This window comes from Scyliorhinus torazame, chromosome 10 (genome assembly GCF_047496885.1).
Source record: "Scyliorhinus torazame isolate Kashiwa2021f chromosome 10, sScyTor2.1, whole genome shotgun sequence".
Taxonomy (NCBI): Eukaryota; Metazoa; Chordata; class Chondrichthyes; order Carcharhiniformes; family Scyliorhinidae; genus Scyliorhinus; species Scyliorhinus torazame.
In genome coordinates, this window is record NC_092716.1 from 197,594,177 (window position 1) to 197,615,230 (window position 21,054).

General features: G+C 47.9%; 1 protein-coding gene and 1 long non-coding RNA gene across 5 annotated transcripts in view; one reads left to right on the plus strand and one right to left on the minus strand.

Moving 5' to 3' along the window:
- mapk8ip1b (mitogen-activated protein kinase 8 interacting protein 1b) overlaps positions 1 to 21,054 on the plus strand; it is a 263,887-nt gene that overhangs the window by 124,886 nt on the left and 117,947 nt on the right. Inside the window, exon 1 of one of the 4 annotated variants that reach the window (XM_072466233.1) lies at positions 17,309 to 17,496. The exons of the other annotated variants lie outside the window; for them this stretch is intronic. Coding sequence (XP_072322334.1) covers positions 17,446 to 17,496 — 51 coding nt within the window. The 5' untranslated portion in view covers positions 17,309 to 17,445. Of the gene's footprint in view, positions 1 to 17,308; positions 17,497 to 21,054 lie in introns of those variants that run through there. 4 annotated transcript variants of the gene reach the window in all.
- Positions 15,773 to 16,625, minus strand: LOC140384487 (uncharacterized). Its single transcript, XR_011933065.1, has 2 exons — positions 16,080 to 16,625; positions 15,773 to 15,961 (listed from the first exon to the last, which is right to left on the minus strand). It is a non-coding gene; the product is annotated as an uncharacterized lncRNA (long non-coding RNA).

Sequence of the window (21,054 nt, forward strand, 5' to 3'; positions counted from 1 at the left end):
GTTCTGGATATTTAGCACATCAATGGCATGTCCAATTCCAATAACTTGTTGGTGTTTTTACCTTTTGAATTTAAGAAAATCTCACACTTAATCCGGCACCTTTATTGAGCTATTTGTTTGATTTATTTATTTATTTAATAAATTTAGAGTACCCAATCCAATTTTGCATGCCCAATCCATACATCTTTGGGTTATGGGGGTGGGACCCACGCAGACACTGGGAGAATGTGCAATCTCCACACAGACGGTGACCAGGGGCCGGGATTGAACCTGGGTCCTCGGCGCGTGAGGCAGCAGTGCTAACCACTGCGCGCCGTGCTGCCCCAATTGAGCATTTTAACCGAAATAGTTTCCGTTAAATCATAGTTACTCAAGTGGTCAGCCTGAGATGACTGCAGGTCATTTCGGAGTGATCTTTTAATCTGAGATTTTCCTGCTTGGTTCATTGGGGCTCTTCCTGTTGGTTCCTTTCTCTGCCTTCCCTTTCTGATGCTGTTGTGAGGAAATTTTTTCAGGGTTTACATACAGTGCTCTGCCTGAAGGCAGGTCCTTGGTTCATTGTCTGTTGATTCTTCATCCTGAGCTGTTTTCTGAGCACTTTATTTTTGTCAATGTTGCCATAACCTTCCACTCTCAGCAGCAGATGGAGGAGGCAGGTCCCATCTCTCACCTCAACTAGAACGGGAATCGAACCTGTGCTATTCAGTTATGCTGAACTACACACTAGCCATCTCACCAAATGAGCTAACTGGCCTCTGGGCATACAGAATACAGTTCATGAAAAAGCTCATGCCAGTCCTGTTCTGGATGCGGATTGGTTGGTTGGGTGCGTGATCAGCTGTTGGTTGCCTAGCATATTCCCAAATTGACCTGCATTGGATTAGCCATGTAATGAATTCTTCCCCTCCCGCTGTGGTTACCTGTTTGGTATTGATTAATTTCCTGCAATTAACTTCTGTTTCAATGTAGCATGTCCTATTTAGTGTAGCTTGTTCTATTCAGAGTAGAAGGTCCTCTTCAATTCAACCCATATCATTGTATCCTGTTTTCAAATAACAAACATTGCTCTGAACTGTAGCCAGTTTGTTTAATGCCTTCCTTACAGACTTGAGCATTTAATCTAGGCTGACACCAGTGCCATCTTTTGAATGAAATGATAAACTGGAGCCTCACCTGTCCTCTTGGGTATATGTAAAAGATATCCTGACTTTATTTTGAAGAAGAGCAGGGAAAATCTCCTCCATATCCTGGGTCTAATAATTATCTCCCAACCAACCATGATTTTCAAAAAAAAGAACAGTGCCCACCATCACTGCTGTTTTTTTCAAAAATATGTTTTTATTAAGAATTTTTCAACAACATTTTCAACCATACAAACAAACTTCCCCCCCCCCCCCCCCACCGCCCCGTTACAAAACAAAAAAAGAAGAAAGAAAGCTCGCATAGCAAGACATGAACATGGCAAGTCAATAAGATACAGAACTTTGTACATTGGATTCCTCCCGTACATGTCAGTTTCCCGGATCATTCATGTGTTTTCTTGCTCAAATTCCCCCCAGAAAAAAAACCCTTCCCCCTCTTTCCCCCCCCCCCCCCCTCCCCCCCCTGGGTTGCTGTTGCTGCTGTCCGACCTTCATCTAACGCTCCGCGAGATAGTCTAGGAACCTTCGCCGGGCTACTAGGGACGCAAAGGCCAGAATGCCGGCCTCTTTTGCCTCCTGCACTCCCGGCTCGTCCACTACTCCAAATAGTGCTAGCCCCCAGCTTGGCTTGACCCGTACTTTCACCACCTTAGATATTGTTCCCGCAACTCCCCTCCAGAACCCCTCCAGTGCCGGGCATGACCAAAACATATGGACATGGTTCGCCGGACTTCCTGAGCACCTCCCACATCTGTCCTCCACCCCAAAGAACCTACTCAGCCTCGCCCCCGTCATATGCGCTCTATGAACCACCTTAAATTGTATCAGGCTAAGCCTGGCACACGAGGAAGAGGAATTAACCCTACTTAGGGCATCAGCCCATAGCCCCTCCTCAATCTCCTCCCCCAACTCCTCTTCCCATTTACCCTTCAGCTCCTCTACCAAAGACTCCCCCTCTTCTTTCATCTCCTGGTATATCGCCGACACTTTGCCCTCTCCAACCCATACGCCCGAGATCACCCGGTCTTGAATTTCCTGTGTGGGAGCAACGGGAATTCCCTCACCTGCCGCCTCACAAATGCCCTCACTTGCATGTACCTGAAGGCATTTCCCGGGGGTAGTCCAAATTTCTCCTCCAGCGCCCCTAAGCTCGCCAACGTCCCATCGATGAACAAGTCCCCCATTCTTCTAATCCCTGCCCGATGCCAGCTCTGAAACCCCCCATCCATCCTTCCTGGGACAAACCGATGGTTATCTCTGATCGGGGACCACACCGAGGCTCCCATCGCACCCCTGTGCCGTCTCCACTGCCCCCAGATCTTTAGCGTTGCCGCCACCACCGGGCTCGTGGTGTACCTTGTTGGCGAGAGCGGCAGCGGTGCCGTCACCAGCGCCCCCAGGCTTGTTCATTTGCAGGACGCCATCTCCAACCTCTTCCACGCCGCCCCCTCTCCCTCCATCACCCACTTACAGATCATCGCCACGTTGGCTGCCCAGTAGTAGCCACCCAAATTCGGCAACGCCAACCCTCTTAAAGAAGGCCTTGGTAATCACAATTGGGAGGCATTGGAATACAAAAAGAAACCTCGGGAGGACCACCATTTTAATCGACTGTACCCTGCCCGCCAGCGAGAGTGGCAACATGTCCCACCTTTTTAAAATCCTCCTCCATCTGTTAAACCAGCCACGTCAAATTAAGTTTGTGCAGTGCCCCCCAGCTCCTAGCTACCTGAATCCCCAAGTATCGAAAGCTCCTTTCCGCCCTCCTCAACGGTAGGTCGTCTATCCCTCTTCCCTGATCCCCCTGATGCACCACAAAGAGCTCACTCTTTCCCACACTGAGCTTATAGCCCGAGAAGTCCCCAAACTCCCTTAGGATCTGCATGACCTCAACCATCCCCTCCACTGGATCCGCCACATACAGCATTAGGTCGTCTGCGTACAGCGACACTCAAATGTTCCTCTCCCTCTCGGACAACCCCCTTCCATTTCCCCGCCTCCCTTAATGCCATGGCCAAAGGTTCAATTGCTAATACAAACAGCAGAGTGGACAGGGGGCACCCCTGCCTCGTCCCTCGATACAGCCGGAAATACTCTGACTTCCGCCGGTTCGTGACCACACTCGCCGCCGGGGCTCTATACAGGAGCTTAACCCAACTAATAAACCCTCCCCCGAACCCAAACCTCCTCAACACTTCCCAGAGATACTCCCACTCTACTCGGTCAAAGGCCTTCTCCGTGTCCATAGCTGCCACTATCTCCGCCTCTCCCTCCACCGATGGCATCATTATCACATTTAGGAGCCTTCGCACATTAGTATTTAGCTGCCTACCCTTTACGAATCCCGTCTGGTCCTCGTGAATCACCCCCGGGACACAGTCCTCTATCCTCGTAGCTAACACTTTTGCCAGCAACTTAGCATCTACGTTGAGGAGCGAGATCGGTCTATACGACCCACATTGCAGTGGGTCCTTATCCCGCTTCAAGATCAAAGAGATCGTCGCCTCCGACATTGTCGGGGGCAGGGTCCCCCCCTCCCTTGCATCATTGAAGGTCCTTACCAGCAACGGGGCTAACAGGTCTACATATTTCCTATAAAACTCCACCGGAAACCCATCCGGCCCCGGGGCCTTCCCTGCCTGCATGCTCCCTAGTCCTTTAACCAGCTCCTCCACCCCATTTGGTGCCCCCAAACCAGCCACCTCCTGCTCCTCCACCCTCGGGAACCTCAGTTGGTCCAAGAATCGTCGCATCCCCTCTTTTCCCCCTGGGGCTGGGACCTATACAGCTCCTCGTAAAAGGCCTTGAATACCTCATTCACTTTCCCCGCACTCCGCACCGTAGTTCCCCTGCCATCCTTGACTCTACCTATTTCCCTCGCTGCCATCCTCTTATGGAGCTGATGTGCCAGCATCCGACTCGCCTTCTCCCCATATTCATATATCGCCCCCTGTGCCTTCCTCCACTGTGCCGCTGCCTTCCCTGTGGTCAACAGGTCGAACTCCGTCTGGAGACTTCGTCTCTCCCTGAGTAATCCCTCTTCAGGAGCCTCTGCATATCTCCTGTCCACCCTTAAAATCTCCCCCACTAACCTCTCCCTTTCCCTGCCCTCTCTCTTCACCCTATGAGCCCTGATGGAGATTAACTCTCCCCTGACCACCGCCTTCAGCATCTCCCATACTACTCCCACCTGAACCTCCCTGTTGTCGTTGGCCTCCAGATACCTTTCGATGCACCCCCGCACCCTCCCACACACTTCCTCGTCTGCCAGCAGTCCCACATCCAACCGCCACAACGGGTGTTGGTCCCTCTCCTCCCCCAGCTCTAACTCCACCCAATGCGGGGCGTGGTCTGAAATGGCTATGGCCGAATACTCCGTTCCCTCCACTTTCAGGATCAATGCCCTGCCCAGAACAAAAAAATCTATCCGGGAGTAGGCCTTATGTACGTGGGGAGAAAAAAGAAAATTCTCTGGCCAAAGGCCTGGCAAATCACCACGGATCCCCCCCCCCATCTGATCCATAAACCCCCTAAGCACCTTGGCCGCAGCCGGCCTCTTCCCCGTCCTAGATCTGGAACGATCTAATGCTGGGTCCAGCACCGTGTTAAAATCCCCACCCATTATCAAGCTCCCTACCTCCAAGTCTGGAATACGCCCCAACATCCGTTTCATGAATCCAGCGTCGTCCCAGTTCGGGGCATATACATTCACCAGTACCACCTCCATCCCCTGCAACCTACCGCTCACCATCACGTATCGGCCTCCATTGTCCGCTACTGTGTTCTTGGCCTCAAACGACACCCGCTTCCCCACCAGTATTGCCACCCCTCTATTCTTCGCATCCAGCCCTGAATGGAACACCTGTCCTACCCATCCCTTCCTTAACCTGACCTGATCTGCCACCTTCAGATGTATCTCCTGAAGCATGACCACGTCTGCGCAAACACTCGGACACTCTTAACCGGCCCGTTTAAGCCTCTCACATTCCACATGATCAGCCGGATTGGGGGGCTACCCCCCTCCGCCGACTAGCCATCTCCTATCTTAGGCCAGTCCCATGCTCGCGCCTCCCGCACCTTCCAGTCCCCCAGGTGGGGAACCCCCGCCCGACCACCTCTTCCATTTTCAGTTCCCCCTCGGACAGTGCAGCAGCAACCCTAATGTCCCCCCTCTCTCTCCCCCCCCCCCCCCCCCCCCCGCTAGATCCGCATCTAGCACTTTTGCTCCCCCCATATTACTTCCGTAAGTCAGCTGACTTCTGCTGACCCCGGCTTCCCCCGCCTGCCCGTTGATCTCCCCGTGTGGGAGTCTCTCCTCCTCCTTACCTTCCTCCATCCTCCCCCCCCCCCCCCCCCCCCCCGCTTTAGCGCGGGAAAAAGCCCGCGCTTTCCTGACCCAGCACCGCCCCCTGTGGCGCAGCTCCTGTTGCGGCCATTATCCCAGTTCCCTCCTCCCCGAGTCTTGCCTCCCTCCAGCACATTCCCATAACGCCCACATTCCCCATCATCTCGTCTACAGAAAAGAAAAAAAGGAATTTTAACCAGAACTCTACCCACATCCCCATCCATCATCCCACCCATGAAGTATTCTTTACCCATATTTACAACCCCGTATACAACCAACATCTCCCCCACATCCACAGTCCCTCAGTTCGAGTCCAATTTTTCCATTTGAATAAAGGTCCAAACCTCTTCTGACGTTTAAAAATAATGGTGTCGGTCCTGATAAGTGACCCACAGTCGCGCAGGCTGCAGCATGCCAAACCTGACTCTTTTTTTGTGCAGCACCGCCTTGGCCCGGTTGAAGCCAGCTCTCCTCCTTGCCACCTCAGCGCTCCAATCCTGGTAAACTCGGATCACCGCATTCTCCCATCTACTGCTCCGCACCTTCTTGGCCCATCTCAGAACACTTTCTTTGTCCGCGAAGCGATGGAACCTTGCCACTATCGTCCTTGGCGGCTCATCAGCCTTAGGTCTCCTCGCCAGGACCCGGTGAGCCCCTTCCAGTTCCAGGGGGCTCGGAGAGGCCTCCGCACCCATCAGCGAATGGAGCATCGTACTCACATACGCCCCGGCATCAGCTCCCTCCACTCCTTCGGGGAGACCCAGAATCCGGAGATTCTTCCTCCTCGACCTGTTCTCCAGGACCTCGATTCTCTCGGCCTACCTCCTGTGCACCGCCTCGTGCGCCTCCATTTTTACCGCCAAGCCCAGGATCTCGTCCTCGTTCTCATTCGTTTTATCTCTCACCTCGCGAAGCTCCACCGCCTGGGCCTTTTGGGTCTCCTTCAGCCCCTCGATCGCCAACAGCATTGGCGCCAGCACCTCCTTTTTAAACTCCTCCACACAGCGCTTAAGGAACTCCTGCTGGTCCGGCCCCCATGCTGCTCGATCTCCATCCTCCGCCATCTTGCTTTTTCCCGCCGCTCCAGGGCTTCTTTTTCCGCCGCTCCACCGCTAATCTCGGCCATATAACGTAAGGGGGGACTTTACTTCACCTTCCCACACGGGATTAAATCAAAAAAGTTCCGTTGGGCCTCCTCTGGAGAGCCCAAAAGTCCGTTATCGCGGGAGCTGCCGAAATGTGCGGCTTAGCTCCGCATCGCCGCAACCGGAAGTGATCCCTGCTGTTTTGGGGACTTGCTGCATGTAAATTGGCTGCCATGCTTCCTACATTGCTTCAAAGATCAAAGTTACTTCATTGGCCATAACGTATTTTGGGACATACTGGTCTTATGAAAAGGGTGATATGAAAGTAAATCTTTCTCTCTTTATTTTGTTCTTGTAGCTGACCAGGTCTTCTAAATGCACAGGTCTCAATTGTTTTATGTCTGTGGCAAGTGATACTTTTGAGTGCTGATGAGCAATTTTCATAGACCGAAGGCTTGAGAGGTTTGTCTACTAGGTAGGAGATTGGCGAGATTCCAGACTAATAAACAATCCATCTTGCAGATCAGTTTCACCAACCAAATGGATCTCGTGCCCTCTTGGGATAGCTCTTCACTTTAACTTAGTGATATAAAGTGAGCACATGCAAACAAGGTTACGATAGTATGGTGCTTATGTTTCCAGACTAGTAATTCTGTGGCCTGGAAAAGTAATCCTGAGATAGCAGTTCAAATCCCACCACAGCACAATGGAAAATTGAATAAATTGGGATTTTTTTTCAATAAGCTGGTTTTGTGAAACCACTGATTTGTAAAAATGGATCTGGCTCACAGGGAAGGCAGTCTGTTGTCCTTAATTGATTTGTCCAACATGTGACTCCAGCCCCATGGCACATGGTTGACTTTTCACTGCCCTCCAAAATAGCCAAGCAAGCCACTCCGTTGTAACAAAAAGCAACAACAAAATAAAATCAGACCTGGCAAAGGCATACCATATTCAGTCGAACCTGCAAAGTGCCCCCCGCTAACACCTGGAATTATTGCATGATTGGGAGAACTGTCCCACAACCTAGTCAAGTGGCAACAGCCTGATATAGTCACATTCACTGTATTGTGCTTTACAGGCAATGTCCCAAACACTACCATCACCATCCCTGGGTGTGTCCAGATGCAGCAGATGTGGGAGTGGGGCAAGGGGGGGGGGGGGGGTTGTTACTGTGATATACAATCGGGAGGGTGTGGTCCTGCAAGTCCTCAACATTGCCTCTGGACCCAATGATGTTTCATGACATCAAGTCAGATATGGTCAAGGAAACCTCCTGCTGATGGTCATCTACCACCCTCCCTCAGCTGAAAAGTCTGTATTTCATGCTGGACACCACTTGGGGAGAAGCATAGACAGTGACAAAGACACTATGTACTCTGGGTGGGGAACTTCAATGTCCATGGCTGGCTAGGTAGCACCAATATTGACTAAGCTGGTTGAAGCTTGTTCGACGTAAGTGTCAGATTGGGCATGCGGCAGAGGGTGAGAGAATCCACAAGTGAAAGATCTATTTCACCTCTCCTTCATCAATCTACCTGTTGCAGATGTATCTTTCCATGACAATATTTGTAGGAATGACTACCGCACAATCCTTGTGGAGACTAAGTCCCAACTTCACACTAAGGATACCACTCATTGTGTTGTGTGACTCTACCAACTTGTTAAATGGATAGCTTCAGTGCACATCTGTCAGGTGAGAAAGAGGAGTCCATGAGGTGCTATGGGCCATCAGCATTTCGAAAATTGTATTCCACCACAATCTGTGACTTCATGGTCTGACCAGTCCCTCGAACTTTTATGACCATTAAACCTGAGGATGAATGAGGAGTGTAGGAGTTTATGAAGGGGAGACACCAGGTTGATGAAGCTACAGTACACGACTACATGCATGTTAAACAGCAGAAACAGCATGCAATAGACAGAGCTAAGCGATCCCACAATCTAAGCATCAGATTAAAGCTCTGTCGTCCTTCCACATCCAGTTGAGATTGGTCGTGGAAAATTAAACAGCGAACTGGAGGAGGAGGAGGCTCCAAAAGCATCCCCATCCTCAATGATGCGGGAACCCAGCACATCAGTGCAAAGGACAAGGCTGAAGCATTCGCAACAATCTTCAGGCAATTTGATTCACTCCACATGATATGCAGAAACGGCTGGAGTCACCAGCTACAGCAAAGACTATAAGCCCCAACATCATTCCAGCTGAAGCCCTGAAGCCAAATGCTCCGAAACTTGCCATGTTCCTGCCCAAGCTGACCAGGACAGCTACAATGCTGGCAACCACCTGAAAAACTAGAAAATTGCTGAGATGTCCTCTTGTTTGCAAAATGCAGGAAAAATCCAATCCAGCCAATTACAGCCCTATCAACCTCCTCTCGATCATCTGTAAAGTGGTGTAATGTGTCACCGGCAGAGCTGTCAAGGAGGACTTAGTCCCCAATAACCTGTTATGGATGCTCAGCTTGGGTTCTGCCACGACTACTCAGCTCCTGACTTCATTCCAGCCTTGGTCCAAAAAGGGTAAAAGAACTGAACTTCAGAGGTAAGCGTGACTGCCCTTGACATTAAGACAGCATTTGATCGAGTGTAGCACCAAGGAATCCTAGTAAAATTTGACTAAATGAGAATCATGAGGGAAAACACTACATTAATTGGAGTCATACCGAGCATAAGCCTTAGCCCATGGATATTGCTGCAGGAGTTCCTCAGAGTAGTGTTCCAGGGCCTAACCATCTTCAGTTGCCTCATCAATAGCCTTCACTGCATCATAAAGTCAGAAATGTGGATGTTCCCTAATGAATGTACCGTGTTAAGCAATATTTGCAACTCAGATACTGAAGCAGGCTGTGTCCATAGGCAGCAAGATTTGGGCAACATTCAGGCTTGGGCTAATAAGTGGCATGTAACATTTGTACCACACAAATGCCAGGCAATGATCATCTCCAATAAGAGAGAATCTAACCATCTTCCTTTGACATTCAATTACTTGATAATTGCTACATCACTTACTATCAACATCCTTGGGGTTTCTATTGAACAGAAGTTGAATTGGACTGGCCACATAATTACTGAGACTACAAGAACAGATCTGAAGCTGGGAATTCTATGGCAAGTAACTCATAAAATGCCTCCTGACTCTCTGAAGCCTGTCTACAAGACACGAGCCAGGAGTGTGATGGAATAATCTCCACTTGCATCGATAAGTGCAGCTTCAACAACACTCATCATTGGACAAAGAAACCAACTTGATTGGCACCTCATCCAAGTTAAATGTTCAGTTCTTGCACCCTATCTACCAGATACCTTGCAGCATCTCATCAAACCACCTTCAAAGCACTTTCTAAACCATAGAATTACTACAGTGCAGAAGGAGGCCATTTGGTCCATTGAATCTACACTGACCCTCTGAAAGAGCACCCTACCTCGGCCCACTCCCCCGCCCTATCCCCGTAACCCCACCTAACCTGCACATCCTTGGACTGTGGGAGGAAACCAGAGCATCCGGAGGAAATCCACACAGACACTGGGAGAAAGTGCAAACTCCACACAGTCACTCAAGGCTGTAATTGGACCCAGGTCCCTAGTGCTGTGAGGTAGCTGTGCTAACCACTGTGTCACCCTTGTGACTTCTATCACGTATAAGGAAAATGGAAACACCACGCTTGCAAGTTCCCCCTCCAAGTCGCACACCATCCTGACTTGGAAATACATCATCGATCCTGACTGTCACTGCGTCAAAATCCTGGAACTCCAGCCCTAACAGCACTGAGAGTATACCTGCACCACATAGACTGCAGCAGTTCAAGGGGGAAATTAGGGATGGGCAGTAAATGCTGGCCTAGCCCACACTCCATGAATGAATAACAGAACAAATGATCACGGGTAGAAGAAGGATGAAGCTGGTTTGGAGCATAAACACCACTATTGACCAGTTGAACTGACTGGGCTGTTTCTGTGTTGTACGTTCTGTGTAATTCAATATAAAATAAATTGGATCAAATCTAATTAGATGAAACATTACCTGTTGCAAAGATACTGTATCGCAGTCGATCAGAAATTACAGGAAATTAAGGAAGAGGGAAATCAGACCAATGAATGTCATTGTGTGTTTGAAGATCATTGGCGTTCTGTCCAGGGAAGCCTTATTTTGTTGTTTCCCTCCTGCTCCTCCATGGCTATTGGCAGATCAGGATTTGATTTTCAGCAAGCAGCATATTCCAAACTTTAAATCTATCACTTTTAACAGATTAATTCCGATGCATGGTTGTATGAACGTGTTTTGGAGTGTCCTCCGTGTTTTGGGGATACAAGTTAATCTGGGAATTTTTATTAAAGGCTGGGCTCACATCTTATGATCCTTTTAGAAACCGTAAAGGAAATGCTTTTTTTTAAAAAATGAGGAAAGTACCAGAGTGGGACATGAGATTTTTAAAAGCAGATCTGAGATGCACTGCTTGAAATAACAGAATTGAACAACATGGAAGGAAGCTATGATTTATTTCGGAGTCAATTGGGCAACCAAAGAAAGGCAAACTAAATAGTCATCCCATTGAATTTGCTGTACAGAAATAGGCCATTTAGCCCGACAGTTCTATGCTGGTGTTTATGTTCTGCACAAGCCTTCTCCCACCCGACTTCATCAGCACAATGTCTAATCGCAGTAGGGGGTGAAATGGTGAGATGAAGACCGATTGGGAGGAGGCTTGTGTGGAGTAGAAACATCAGCACGAAGCACATGGTGGCACAGTGGTTAGCACTGCTGCCTCAGTGCCAGGGTCGAAGCTTCAATTCCGGCCTTGAGTGACTGTGTGGAGTTTGCACTTTCTCCCCATGTCTGCGTGGGTTTCCTCTGGGTGCTCTGGTTTCCTCCCACAGTCCAAAAATGTGCAGGTTAGGGGATTGACCATGCTGAATTGCCCCTTGGTGTCTAGGGATTTACAAGTTGGGCTATGGGGATAGGACATGGGAGTGGACCTAGGCATGGTGTTCTTTCAGCGGGTCAGTGCAAACTTCATGGGCTGAATGGCCTCCTTCTGCACTGTAGGAATTCAATGGTTCTGTGGAGAATTAAGTGCCACTCATCTTGTTGTTGTTCATTTTAACCTGACTGAGTATTAATGGAATGAAAATCAAATGGGGTTTATGCCTCAGTTGCTATTAGTCTCTTCCTTCCTCCTTCCTTCCCATAGGTGCTAAATTAAACCATGCCCATTCATAAATCCACTGTTCATTCCGTTGTACTGTTTTGGGGTTGGCTGCAAATTGAACAGGCTGTTGGATGATGTGTGTTTTGAAGAGGATCGCTAAAGCAGCTGCAAACCTAAGAAAAGTCAACTTGATTTTTGTACACTGCACATTGATTTGAAGCAGGGAATTGGAAGGAGTTCTCACCTGATTTGAAAACTCTTTCAATGACAAATGGAACAAGAACTACTTCCCTTTGCACCTCGCCTTTAATGTTGAAAAATGTCCCACGGCTCAGACACAAATTTGATATCAAGCTGCATAATTGGCTATTAGGGCAAATGATCAGAAACATGGACAAAGGGCCTTTGTCCAAAATCCCAAAAATGTAAAGGCTTTGCCTTTCTGAAGCACCTTTCAGGACCACAGGTCTTCTGAAGTAACACTCTTGTAACATGGGATTGTCTTAAAGGAGGAAAGAGAGTGGGAGAGATCTTAGGGAGGGAATTCTCAAGTTTAATATCTTTAGTAGCTGAAGGCACGGCCGTCATTGGTGAAGCAATGAAAATCCGGGACGTGCAAGAAGCCAGAATTGGAGCAGTGCAGCGATCTCGAGAGGGTTCTGGGGCTGAAGGAAGTGACAGAGATAAAGGGATGAGGCCATGGAGAGATTTGAAAACCAGGATTAGAATTTTAAACTGAGGGCACTACTTAATTTAAGGGCAATACAGATGAGAGAACACTGAGTGATAGATGAATGGGGCTTGGTGCAGCTCTGGCTGCAGAGAGTTTAAGGTTTATGGAGGGTGAGCGATGTGAGGCTGGTCTGGAGAGCACTTCAATGTAAAGTCAGTGGGATGACAATCAAATGGTGTTTATGTCCCAGTCACTAGCAGTCTTGATGTAGGTTGAACAGTACAGGCTCCCTTCCCTTCCCTGTCAAGTTTTTTAAAAATAACAAAGTCGTGGATGAGGGTTTCCACAGCAGCTGAGCAAAGGCAGGGACAGTCAGGTGATGTTGTCGAAGTGAGGGAATGCATTTATTTTATTTTTTTGAAAATATTTTATTAAGTCATATATAATTTAAACAATTTTCAAGAGGAAAAGACACCAAAGCAAATAACACCCAACAAACGAGCAACCAAACCCAGCCGACATGGCTTACATACACAATTCCACATTCCCCAATTCCAACTAACTATTTCCCACCTCAACCAGCCCCCCCCCCAATGCCTTCCTCTTTCCTTTTAACCCCCCCCTCCCCCCTTTTTCTGCTGACAGTTTAATGTTTCCCAAAGAAGTCGATAAACGGCTGCCACCTCCGGGTGAACCCTAGCATCGATCCTCTCAGGGCAAACTTGATCTTCTCAAGCCTGAGACACCCGGCCATGTCACTAACCCATTCCCCCGATTTCGGGGGGTTCCGAGTCCTTCCACGCCAACAAGATCCGTCTCCGGGCTACCAAGGAGACAAAGGCCAAAATATCAGCCTTTCTGGAGCCCCTGGGCTCCCGGGTCTTCCGACACACCAAAAATCGCCACCTCTGGACTCTGAACCACCCGTATCTTCAATACCTATGACATAACATCGGTAAACCCCTACCAAAATCCCCCAAGCCTCGGACATGCCCAAAACATGTGGACATGATTTGCGGGTGTAGGAATGCGTTTATATGTTATATAAATTCACCAAGGCATAATTTACCCCTGATTGACTGCAACAAACTAGACTCCAAACTCTGCAATGCCCTTCCTAATTTCTCCTCTCCTCCTCCTTTAATGGGGAGACAGTGGTGTTCCTATATTGTCACTGGACCAGTAAACCAGAGAACCAGGGCAATGCTCTGGGACTTGGGTTTGATTCCCACAACAGATGGTGAAATTTGAATTCAATAAGAATCAAATTAAGTCTAAAAATCCACCTTGTTCCCTTTATGGAAGGAAATCTGTCACCCTTACCTGGTCTGGCCTACATGTGACCATGGCTTGGCCAATCAGTTGAAGGGCAGTTAGGGATGGGCAATAAATGCTGACCCAGCCAGTGACACGCACACCCAGTGAATAAAAAAACACTGTCACCTAACTCTTTGACCAAGCTTTTGGTCACCTTTCCTGGTGCCTCCTTATGACGTGCCTAGTCAAATCTTAAGCCGCTAATATTCAGCATGTGCGAAGATGTTTTGTTTAGTAAATTTAAAGTGCCCAATTATTTTTTTCCCAATTAAGGGGCAACTTAGCATAGCCAATCCACCCAGCCTGCAGATCTTTGGGTTTCGGGGGTGAAACCCATGCAAACACTGGGGGAATGTGCAGACTCCACACAGTGACCCGGCCGGGATCGAATGGATCCTCAGCACCGTGAGGCACGTGCTAACCACTGTGCCACCCCATGTGTGAAGATGTTAATGGCCGGAATTTTCTGGTCCCCATGGGGGATGCGGCAGGCCAGCCAAAAGCTCATTGACTTTCAACGGGGTCATTCAATCCCAGTGGTGGGCGGGGTTGGACAATCTCACTTAATGTTCCTTTCATCAGAATTAGAAAGTGTTACACATGTTTTAAGCAAGCACAGAGGCAGGGAAAGGGGAAGAAAAGACAAAATATCTTTGGGGTCAGATGCGGTGGCACTGCTGCCTCACAGCGCCAGGGACCCGGTTGAATTCCGATTAGAATTCCATTAGACTGTCTGTCTGTGTGGAGTTTGCACTTTCTCGCCATGGGGTTTCCTCTGGGTGCTCCAGTTTCTTCCCACAGTCAAAAGATTTGCAGGTTAGGTGGACTGGCCCTGTTAAATTGCTCCATATTGTCCACTATGTGTAGAACATAGAGTGCAGAAGGAGGCCATTCGGCCCATCGAGGCTGCACCGACCCATTTAAGCCCTCACTTCCACCCTATCCCTGTAACCCAATAACCCCTTCTAACATTTTTTGGACACTAAGGGCAATTTATCATGACCAATCCACCTAACCTGCAAGTCTTTGGACTGTGGGAGGAAACCGGAGCACCCGGAGGAAACCCACGCAGACACTGGGAGAACGTGCAGACTCCGCACAGACAGTGACCCAGCCAGGAGTTGAACCTGGGACCCTGGCGCTGTGAAGCCACAGTGCTATCCACTTGTGCTACCATGCTGCCCACTAGATTAGGTTAAGGGGTTACTGGGATAGGGTGGGAGAGTGGGCTTGGGTGGAGTGATTTTCCAGAGGGTCGGTCCTGACCTAATGGACCAAATAGCCTCCTTCTGCACTGTAGGTATTCTATGATTCTATGATCTGTGATGGGGTGGAAGGCAAGAGTGATCCAAAGCTGTGATCGCTACCACCTTGAAGGACACGGGCAGCTGATGCATCGAAACACCATCACTTGCAAGTTCCCTTCCAAGTCATACTCCATCCTGATTTAGAACTGTATCTCTCTTCCTTCATTATGACTGGATTAAAATCCTGGAACTCTCTAACGGTAGTGGATGTACCTGCACCACATGATCTGCAGCGGTTCAAGAAGATGGCTCACCATGGTGCACCACTTTCCTGTGGCAATTATATGCTGATCATGCCAACGACGTCCACCCGCTTGAAAGAATAAACAAGAATGACAGAAAGGCAAAATGGGATGGTAATGAGACAAGTAAAGAAACCAAATCATTATCAGCACATGCTTTTCAACCCAAATGGGAGCAGCGGTTGTAAACTGCAAGTGTTGCATTCAATTTGACTTCAGGATTCAGTTTGATGACCACACCAATGGAGTGCCTTGGGAAGTTTACTTCATTAAAGGTGCCATATTTTGCTATTGATGATTTGGCCTCCCTTTGGACCTGAACAGAGTTTCTAACTGGTCATTCATGCCTGGTGTTCTTTCTGCTTTTAATGGATGACCCTCTTAATTTTAATTTTTATTTAGAGTTACAATAGATTTCTACCTCATCATTCAAAATTGACCAGCATGCACTTGGATTATTTACTGCATGATTCAAGCTTCCTTCAAGTGGAGACTCTAGACAACTTTATGCTTTTGTTTCCAAAGTGTCTTTTATTATATGTCGTTGTCCCGGTGGACTGACGAGCACCTCCGATTCCTACATGTCTCCAGATCCTTCTCTACCAATCATCCCCTCCACTTTCGGCTTTTTCACAGCATCTCCATCACTGGAATCTATATCTCTTCTTCCGGAAGAGCCTTGCACAGCCCTGGCCTCCATCTTATAAAAAGGAGATAATGGCATTGAAGAAGGCGCAAAAATAAAAAAGACTTACAAGGATGATAAAGGGACTGAGAGGTTCTAATTATTTGGAAAGGTGAACAGCTAGAGCTCTTACCTCCCGAGAAGAGAAGTTTGAGGGATGGTCTGATAAAGTAAAGTCGCCATAGTCCCAGATGACCATTTTTGAGGAGGAGAGACTGCTGGTGATGTAACCTGAGGATCACCACACCTCGGGCAAAGTACAAGGTTGAATAACCTCAGCCGGTATGGGAATTGAACCCATGTGCTTGGCCTTGTTCTGCATCACAAACCAGCTGTCCAGCCAACTGTACATGGGCGGGGGGAGGAGATCAAAACTACGGGTCATAAATATAAGATAGTAACTAATAAAGCCAATAGCATAGTCAGGAAAAAATCCTTACCCCAAGAGTGGTGAGAATTTGGAACTCATTATCAGGAGTAGTTGAGGTGAATAGTACAGATGTATTTAAGCGGAGGCTAGGAAAGCTCATGAGGGATCGGGGAGTAAAGGGATATACTGATCGGGTCAACATTGGATGGGAGGAGGCTTCCCTAGAAAATAAACACTGGCATTGACTAGTTGGGCCGAATGAACTGTTTCCGTGCTGAAGACTCCGTATGACTCAATGTAATGTTGACAAGCTTTTCCTTTCTTCAATCACCCAACAGTACTAATGCTGGAATCATTTTCTTTCTGTCATCACGTCACAATAATAAACTTAGCATCTAATTGTTTTTCATTGCACTCGCAACTGACCCAGTGCGGACTATTGTTACAGACCGCTGCTCAGTACACAGCATGCTCGTGACTCCCCACCCCATTGTTGACACATAACATCAGTGATAAATAGAAGTGTTTATATCCACAAGCGGGAAACAGTCAGAGAAAACCGGGAAAATACTGTGGATGCTGGAAATCTGACATGCAATCAGAAAATGCTGGCAAACAGTCAGCTGGTCAGATAACTTCCGTGGTGTGAGAGAACGAGAGAAACAGAGTTAACAGTTCACTGGCTTTCATCAGAACTGGAGATCAAGGGACTGAATATAGCAAGTACAGAGATGGGGAAGGGGAGGAAAGAACAGACAGAAGGATCTGCGATGGGCTGGAAAGTAGGAGTAATGAAAGAATAAAGGGATGATGGTGCAAGTCCAAAGGGCTTGGTAAGGGTTTAAGTAACGGAACATTACATGGGCATGCTGATATATAAATGGTTATAATTAGAGAGTCTTTCTGATTTTCTCAATTTTTCATGAGTTTATTTTTCCTCTTAGAAACACACAACATCGAGGGATAATTTCGTGCGATGATGAAAGGGGTTTTGATTGTTAGTTGAACTCCGTGTCGCAGTTTGGGAACAGACGGAAGCAATAAATTATGTATTCATCGTGAACGCACAGCCTGGGGCTAAAATGTCCCAGTGCTTATTCCAGCAATTTATTTCCAATTCAGCAGCGAAATGCTGAGGCAGGGGAAATGTCATCTGGGGATAACAGAGTCAGATAACCACGTAAGACTGCATCTGATTTTCTTTATTGTGCATCTCTCTCAATTATTTATTTTGTCAGTCTTACCAGGGTTTATCTTCCCCAATCCTAGGGATTTTTCCAGAAGGTGACTGCGCTTCCTAGTTTTTAAGCCTTGGGTGGATTTGATTAGCAACAGTGGGGGAATCATCGGGTCATTATGGCACAAAGGAGGCCATTCAGTCCATTGAGTTCATGCCAGTTCTGGACTGGATGTCGAGCAATTCAGCTAGCCCCATTTTTCCACTCTTTCGCCACAGCCCTGCAAGTTTATTTCCCTCAAGTGCCCGTCCAATTTCCTTCAGAAATCCTCAATCATTTATGCATCCTCCTCCCTCACAGGCAGCAAGTGCCAGGTCATTACAAATTGCTGCTTAAAATAGTTCTTCCTTATTCTTCCGTACTGTCTCCATTGCAGGAGACACTGACTCCTGGTCACTAGCCTGCCAGGTAAAACCTGACTCACCTTTTGCCAGGCTGCTTGGGGTGGGGTTCCTCTTCGGGCACCGTTGGCCCGTCGGCTGACACCACCCCCACCCACCCCCTCCACTAGAACAAAGAAAGTTTCAGCACAGGAACAGGCCCTCCCAGCCTGTGCCGATCCTTTATCTAAACCTGTCACCCATTTTTCAAGGATCTACTTCCCTCTGTTCCCCGCCCTTTCATATATCTGTCTAGATATATCTTAAATGATGCTATTGTGCCCGCCTCTAGCACCTCCGCTGGCAAAGCGTTCCAGGCACCCACCACCCTCTGCGTAAAAAACTAGGTGCATTTATCTTCCTCTCCCCTCCCTCAAGTCCCATTCTTACCCTTTCCAACCATGGCAACCACTCCCCTCAACCTCTTATTGGGGCTTGCCAGCCTGGTCCTGGTGAAACTCCAATTTTACCTTGCATCCTGGTTCTAAACTGAATGCATTCCTCTTGACCTTGTTGCAGTCCCAGCAGTGACCAACACCTATGGTGGCGCTGCTGTTACATGAGTGCTGCCGGCCTGCCCAACTGGGAGGTAACTCGGAGGTGGGAATATTTGATGAGGGCCGGATTGTCTGTTTAATGGCTAAAGGGGTGAACGGGCAAAGCAGGGGTGGGATCGCCTCGACCTACCCCCTGCCCCCTTCCCCGACTCCCCAGAGTAAAACTTAGCCCTATCATTCTAAGATGTGATCGTGCCACCTAACTAAGTGAGCCTTAACAAAAAAAATAGGCCGCTGAGCATATTCCCCCTTCTTCCATTACAAATGAGTGTATCCAGATTCATGTTATTCTAAATATGGATATAAACAGAAAAATGTTCATTATAATCTGTATACACAAGTGCTTCACAGTGGAAACAATGGATTGCCTCTGTCTGCATTTACAATCAGAAACAGTGTTATGTTGTAGATGCCACATCTGTACCAGCTCGAAATATCAATTTAGACAATGATCCTATGAAATGTCAAATGCTAATTTTTGTTAACAAATGATCGTCGATTCAAAGATGCATGAATGTTAGGACCTGTTAAAATACTGCATGCTGTACTGTACATGAATAATATTGCTTCTTACATTAGAATCTTGGGTGCATTTCATATGCGCCAATACCAGTTCTATTAAGATACCAGTAAATTGCCCATGGTGTATTCTCTGTCTGCAAATAGATGTTAATACCTTTTTTAAAAAAAAACAACTGGCTCACCTTAAAGCGGGATCCAATTCTTTAACTGGAATTAAATGAAACTATATTGTCGATTGTTGTAAAAACCCATCTGGTTCACTAATATTCTTGAGGAACGCAGATCTGCCGTCCTCATCTGGTCTGACCATAACCCCACCTCACCTTTGGACACTAAAGGACAATTTAGAATGACCAATCCACTGAAGCTGCACATCTTTGGACTGTGGGAGAAAACTAGAGCACCTGGAGGAAACCCATGCACACACGGGGAGAATGTGAAAACTCAACACAGCCCATCACCCAAGGCTGGAATTGGACCTGGGTCCCTGGTGCTGTGAGGCAGCAGTGCTTGCCACCGTGCCACCCTCATTGCTGTTCTTTCACTGTCGCTGGGTCATTTAAAATGCGATTGAATTTTTAAAAAGTAAACTTGTATTCATTCAGACTGAACTAGGAAAAATATTTTAAGTCAATGCCTCTATTTTTTCATGAATTTCTGTTGCACCTGCCACCATTACAAACTATTGAATCATAAGATAGTTACAGCACAGTGTTGGCCAGGGTGTCAAGCTGGCAGTGCCAAGGTGCCTGGGTGGCATCAGGAGTACCAGGGTACCACCCTGCCCAGAGCCCAACCACCCGGGGGGCCTCCGATCTCCTGGGAGACACCCAGGTGCCGTTATGCCTGGTCCACGTTTGTGTGGGCCAGTGCTAAACGGCACCACAGTGAGATATCCCAGGTGCGTTTGATCCTAGGCCTTGGGAAACTCTGGTGAGAACATATTTAAGGGAGCTTAACTGAACATTTAAATATCCAAATCTGGATCACACTCGGTGATCTTACGTCTTGTAAGATCACATTAGATCTCGCGAGGTGTCTCGAGTTTTGTAAGTCTTGTGAGAGGCCTCTCTCGAGATTTAATGGCCTCATCGTGTCACCGAGTCGGATGCGGCAAGGTCGTTCGATTGGGGCCAGAGTCTTTAATGTCCTATGTAACCAAAACAGTTCCCGGGGGTAGTGACTGCGGGCGATTGTATGCTCTCAAAAGTTAACACCAGTCCATTAAATATTCATACAATAATATAAATGGCATACAAACATACACTATTGGCCATTTGGTCCTTCGAGTCTGCTGTGCCATTTGATTAGACCATGACTGATCTGATTGTGGCCTCTATTTTATTGTCTACTCCAGACACCCATAGACTACCTTGTTAGTCAAGAATCTGTTTAACTCAGCCTTAAAAATATGCAGTGACCCTGTCTCCCTACTCTCTGGAGAAAAGATTTCCACAGACTGACAGACAACCCTCAGAAGAAAAAAGCTGTTTACCTTTGTCTTAAACAGGAGACCCCTTGGGCTGGATTTTGCATGCTCTGGCCGGGCTGGATTTTGCATGCTCTGGCCGGGTGTATTTTGGGCGGGGTGGGGGGGGAGAGCAAGTAAGAGGGTGGCTACCCATCCAACCACTCTCCTGCCCACCCCCAAGCTCGTCCCCATAAAACGGTACGTGGGTGGGTGCTGAAACTGGTATCCTGCCTGCCATATTTAAATAAATAAATAATTATGGGGGTCAATTGAGCTTGTTAACAAATTGGTTGACCTGACACTACGCTGCCCATGCCATAATACGGTTGAAGTGGGCAGACTATTTTCTGTAAAACTTTATAAAAGGGCAGGAAGGAAGATGTCTACTATCTTCTGGCGTTGACCTTGGCACATCAGGGAGCAGCCCCCACTAAGATAGTAATCCCCTTTCTTCCTACCTGCTTGCCCTGTAAAACCAACCACCACTACCCTCCTCCCCAAGCTACCCAAAGCCTCCTTGGCCAATACTCCAGACTTGCCTTACTTTGATGTCCATCGTGCCTTCTGCAT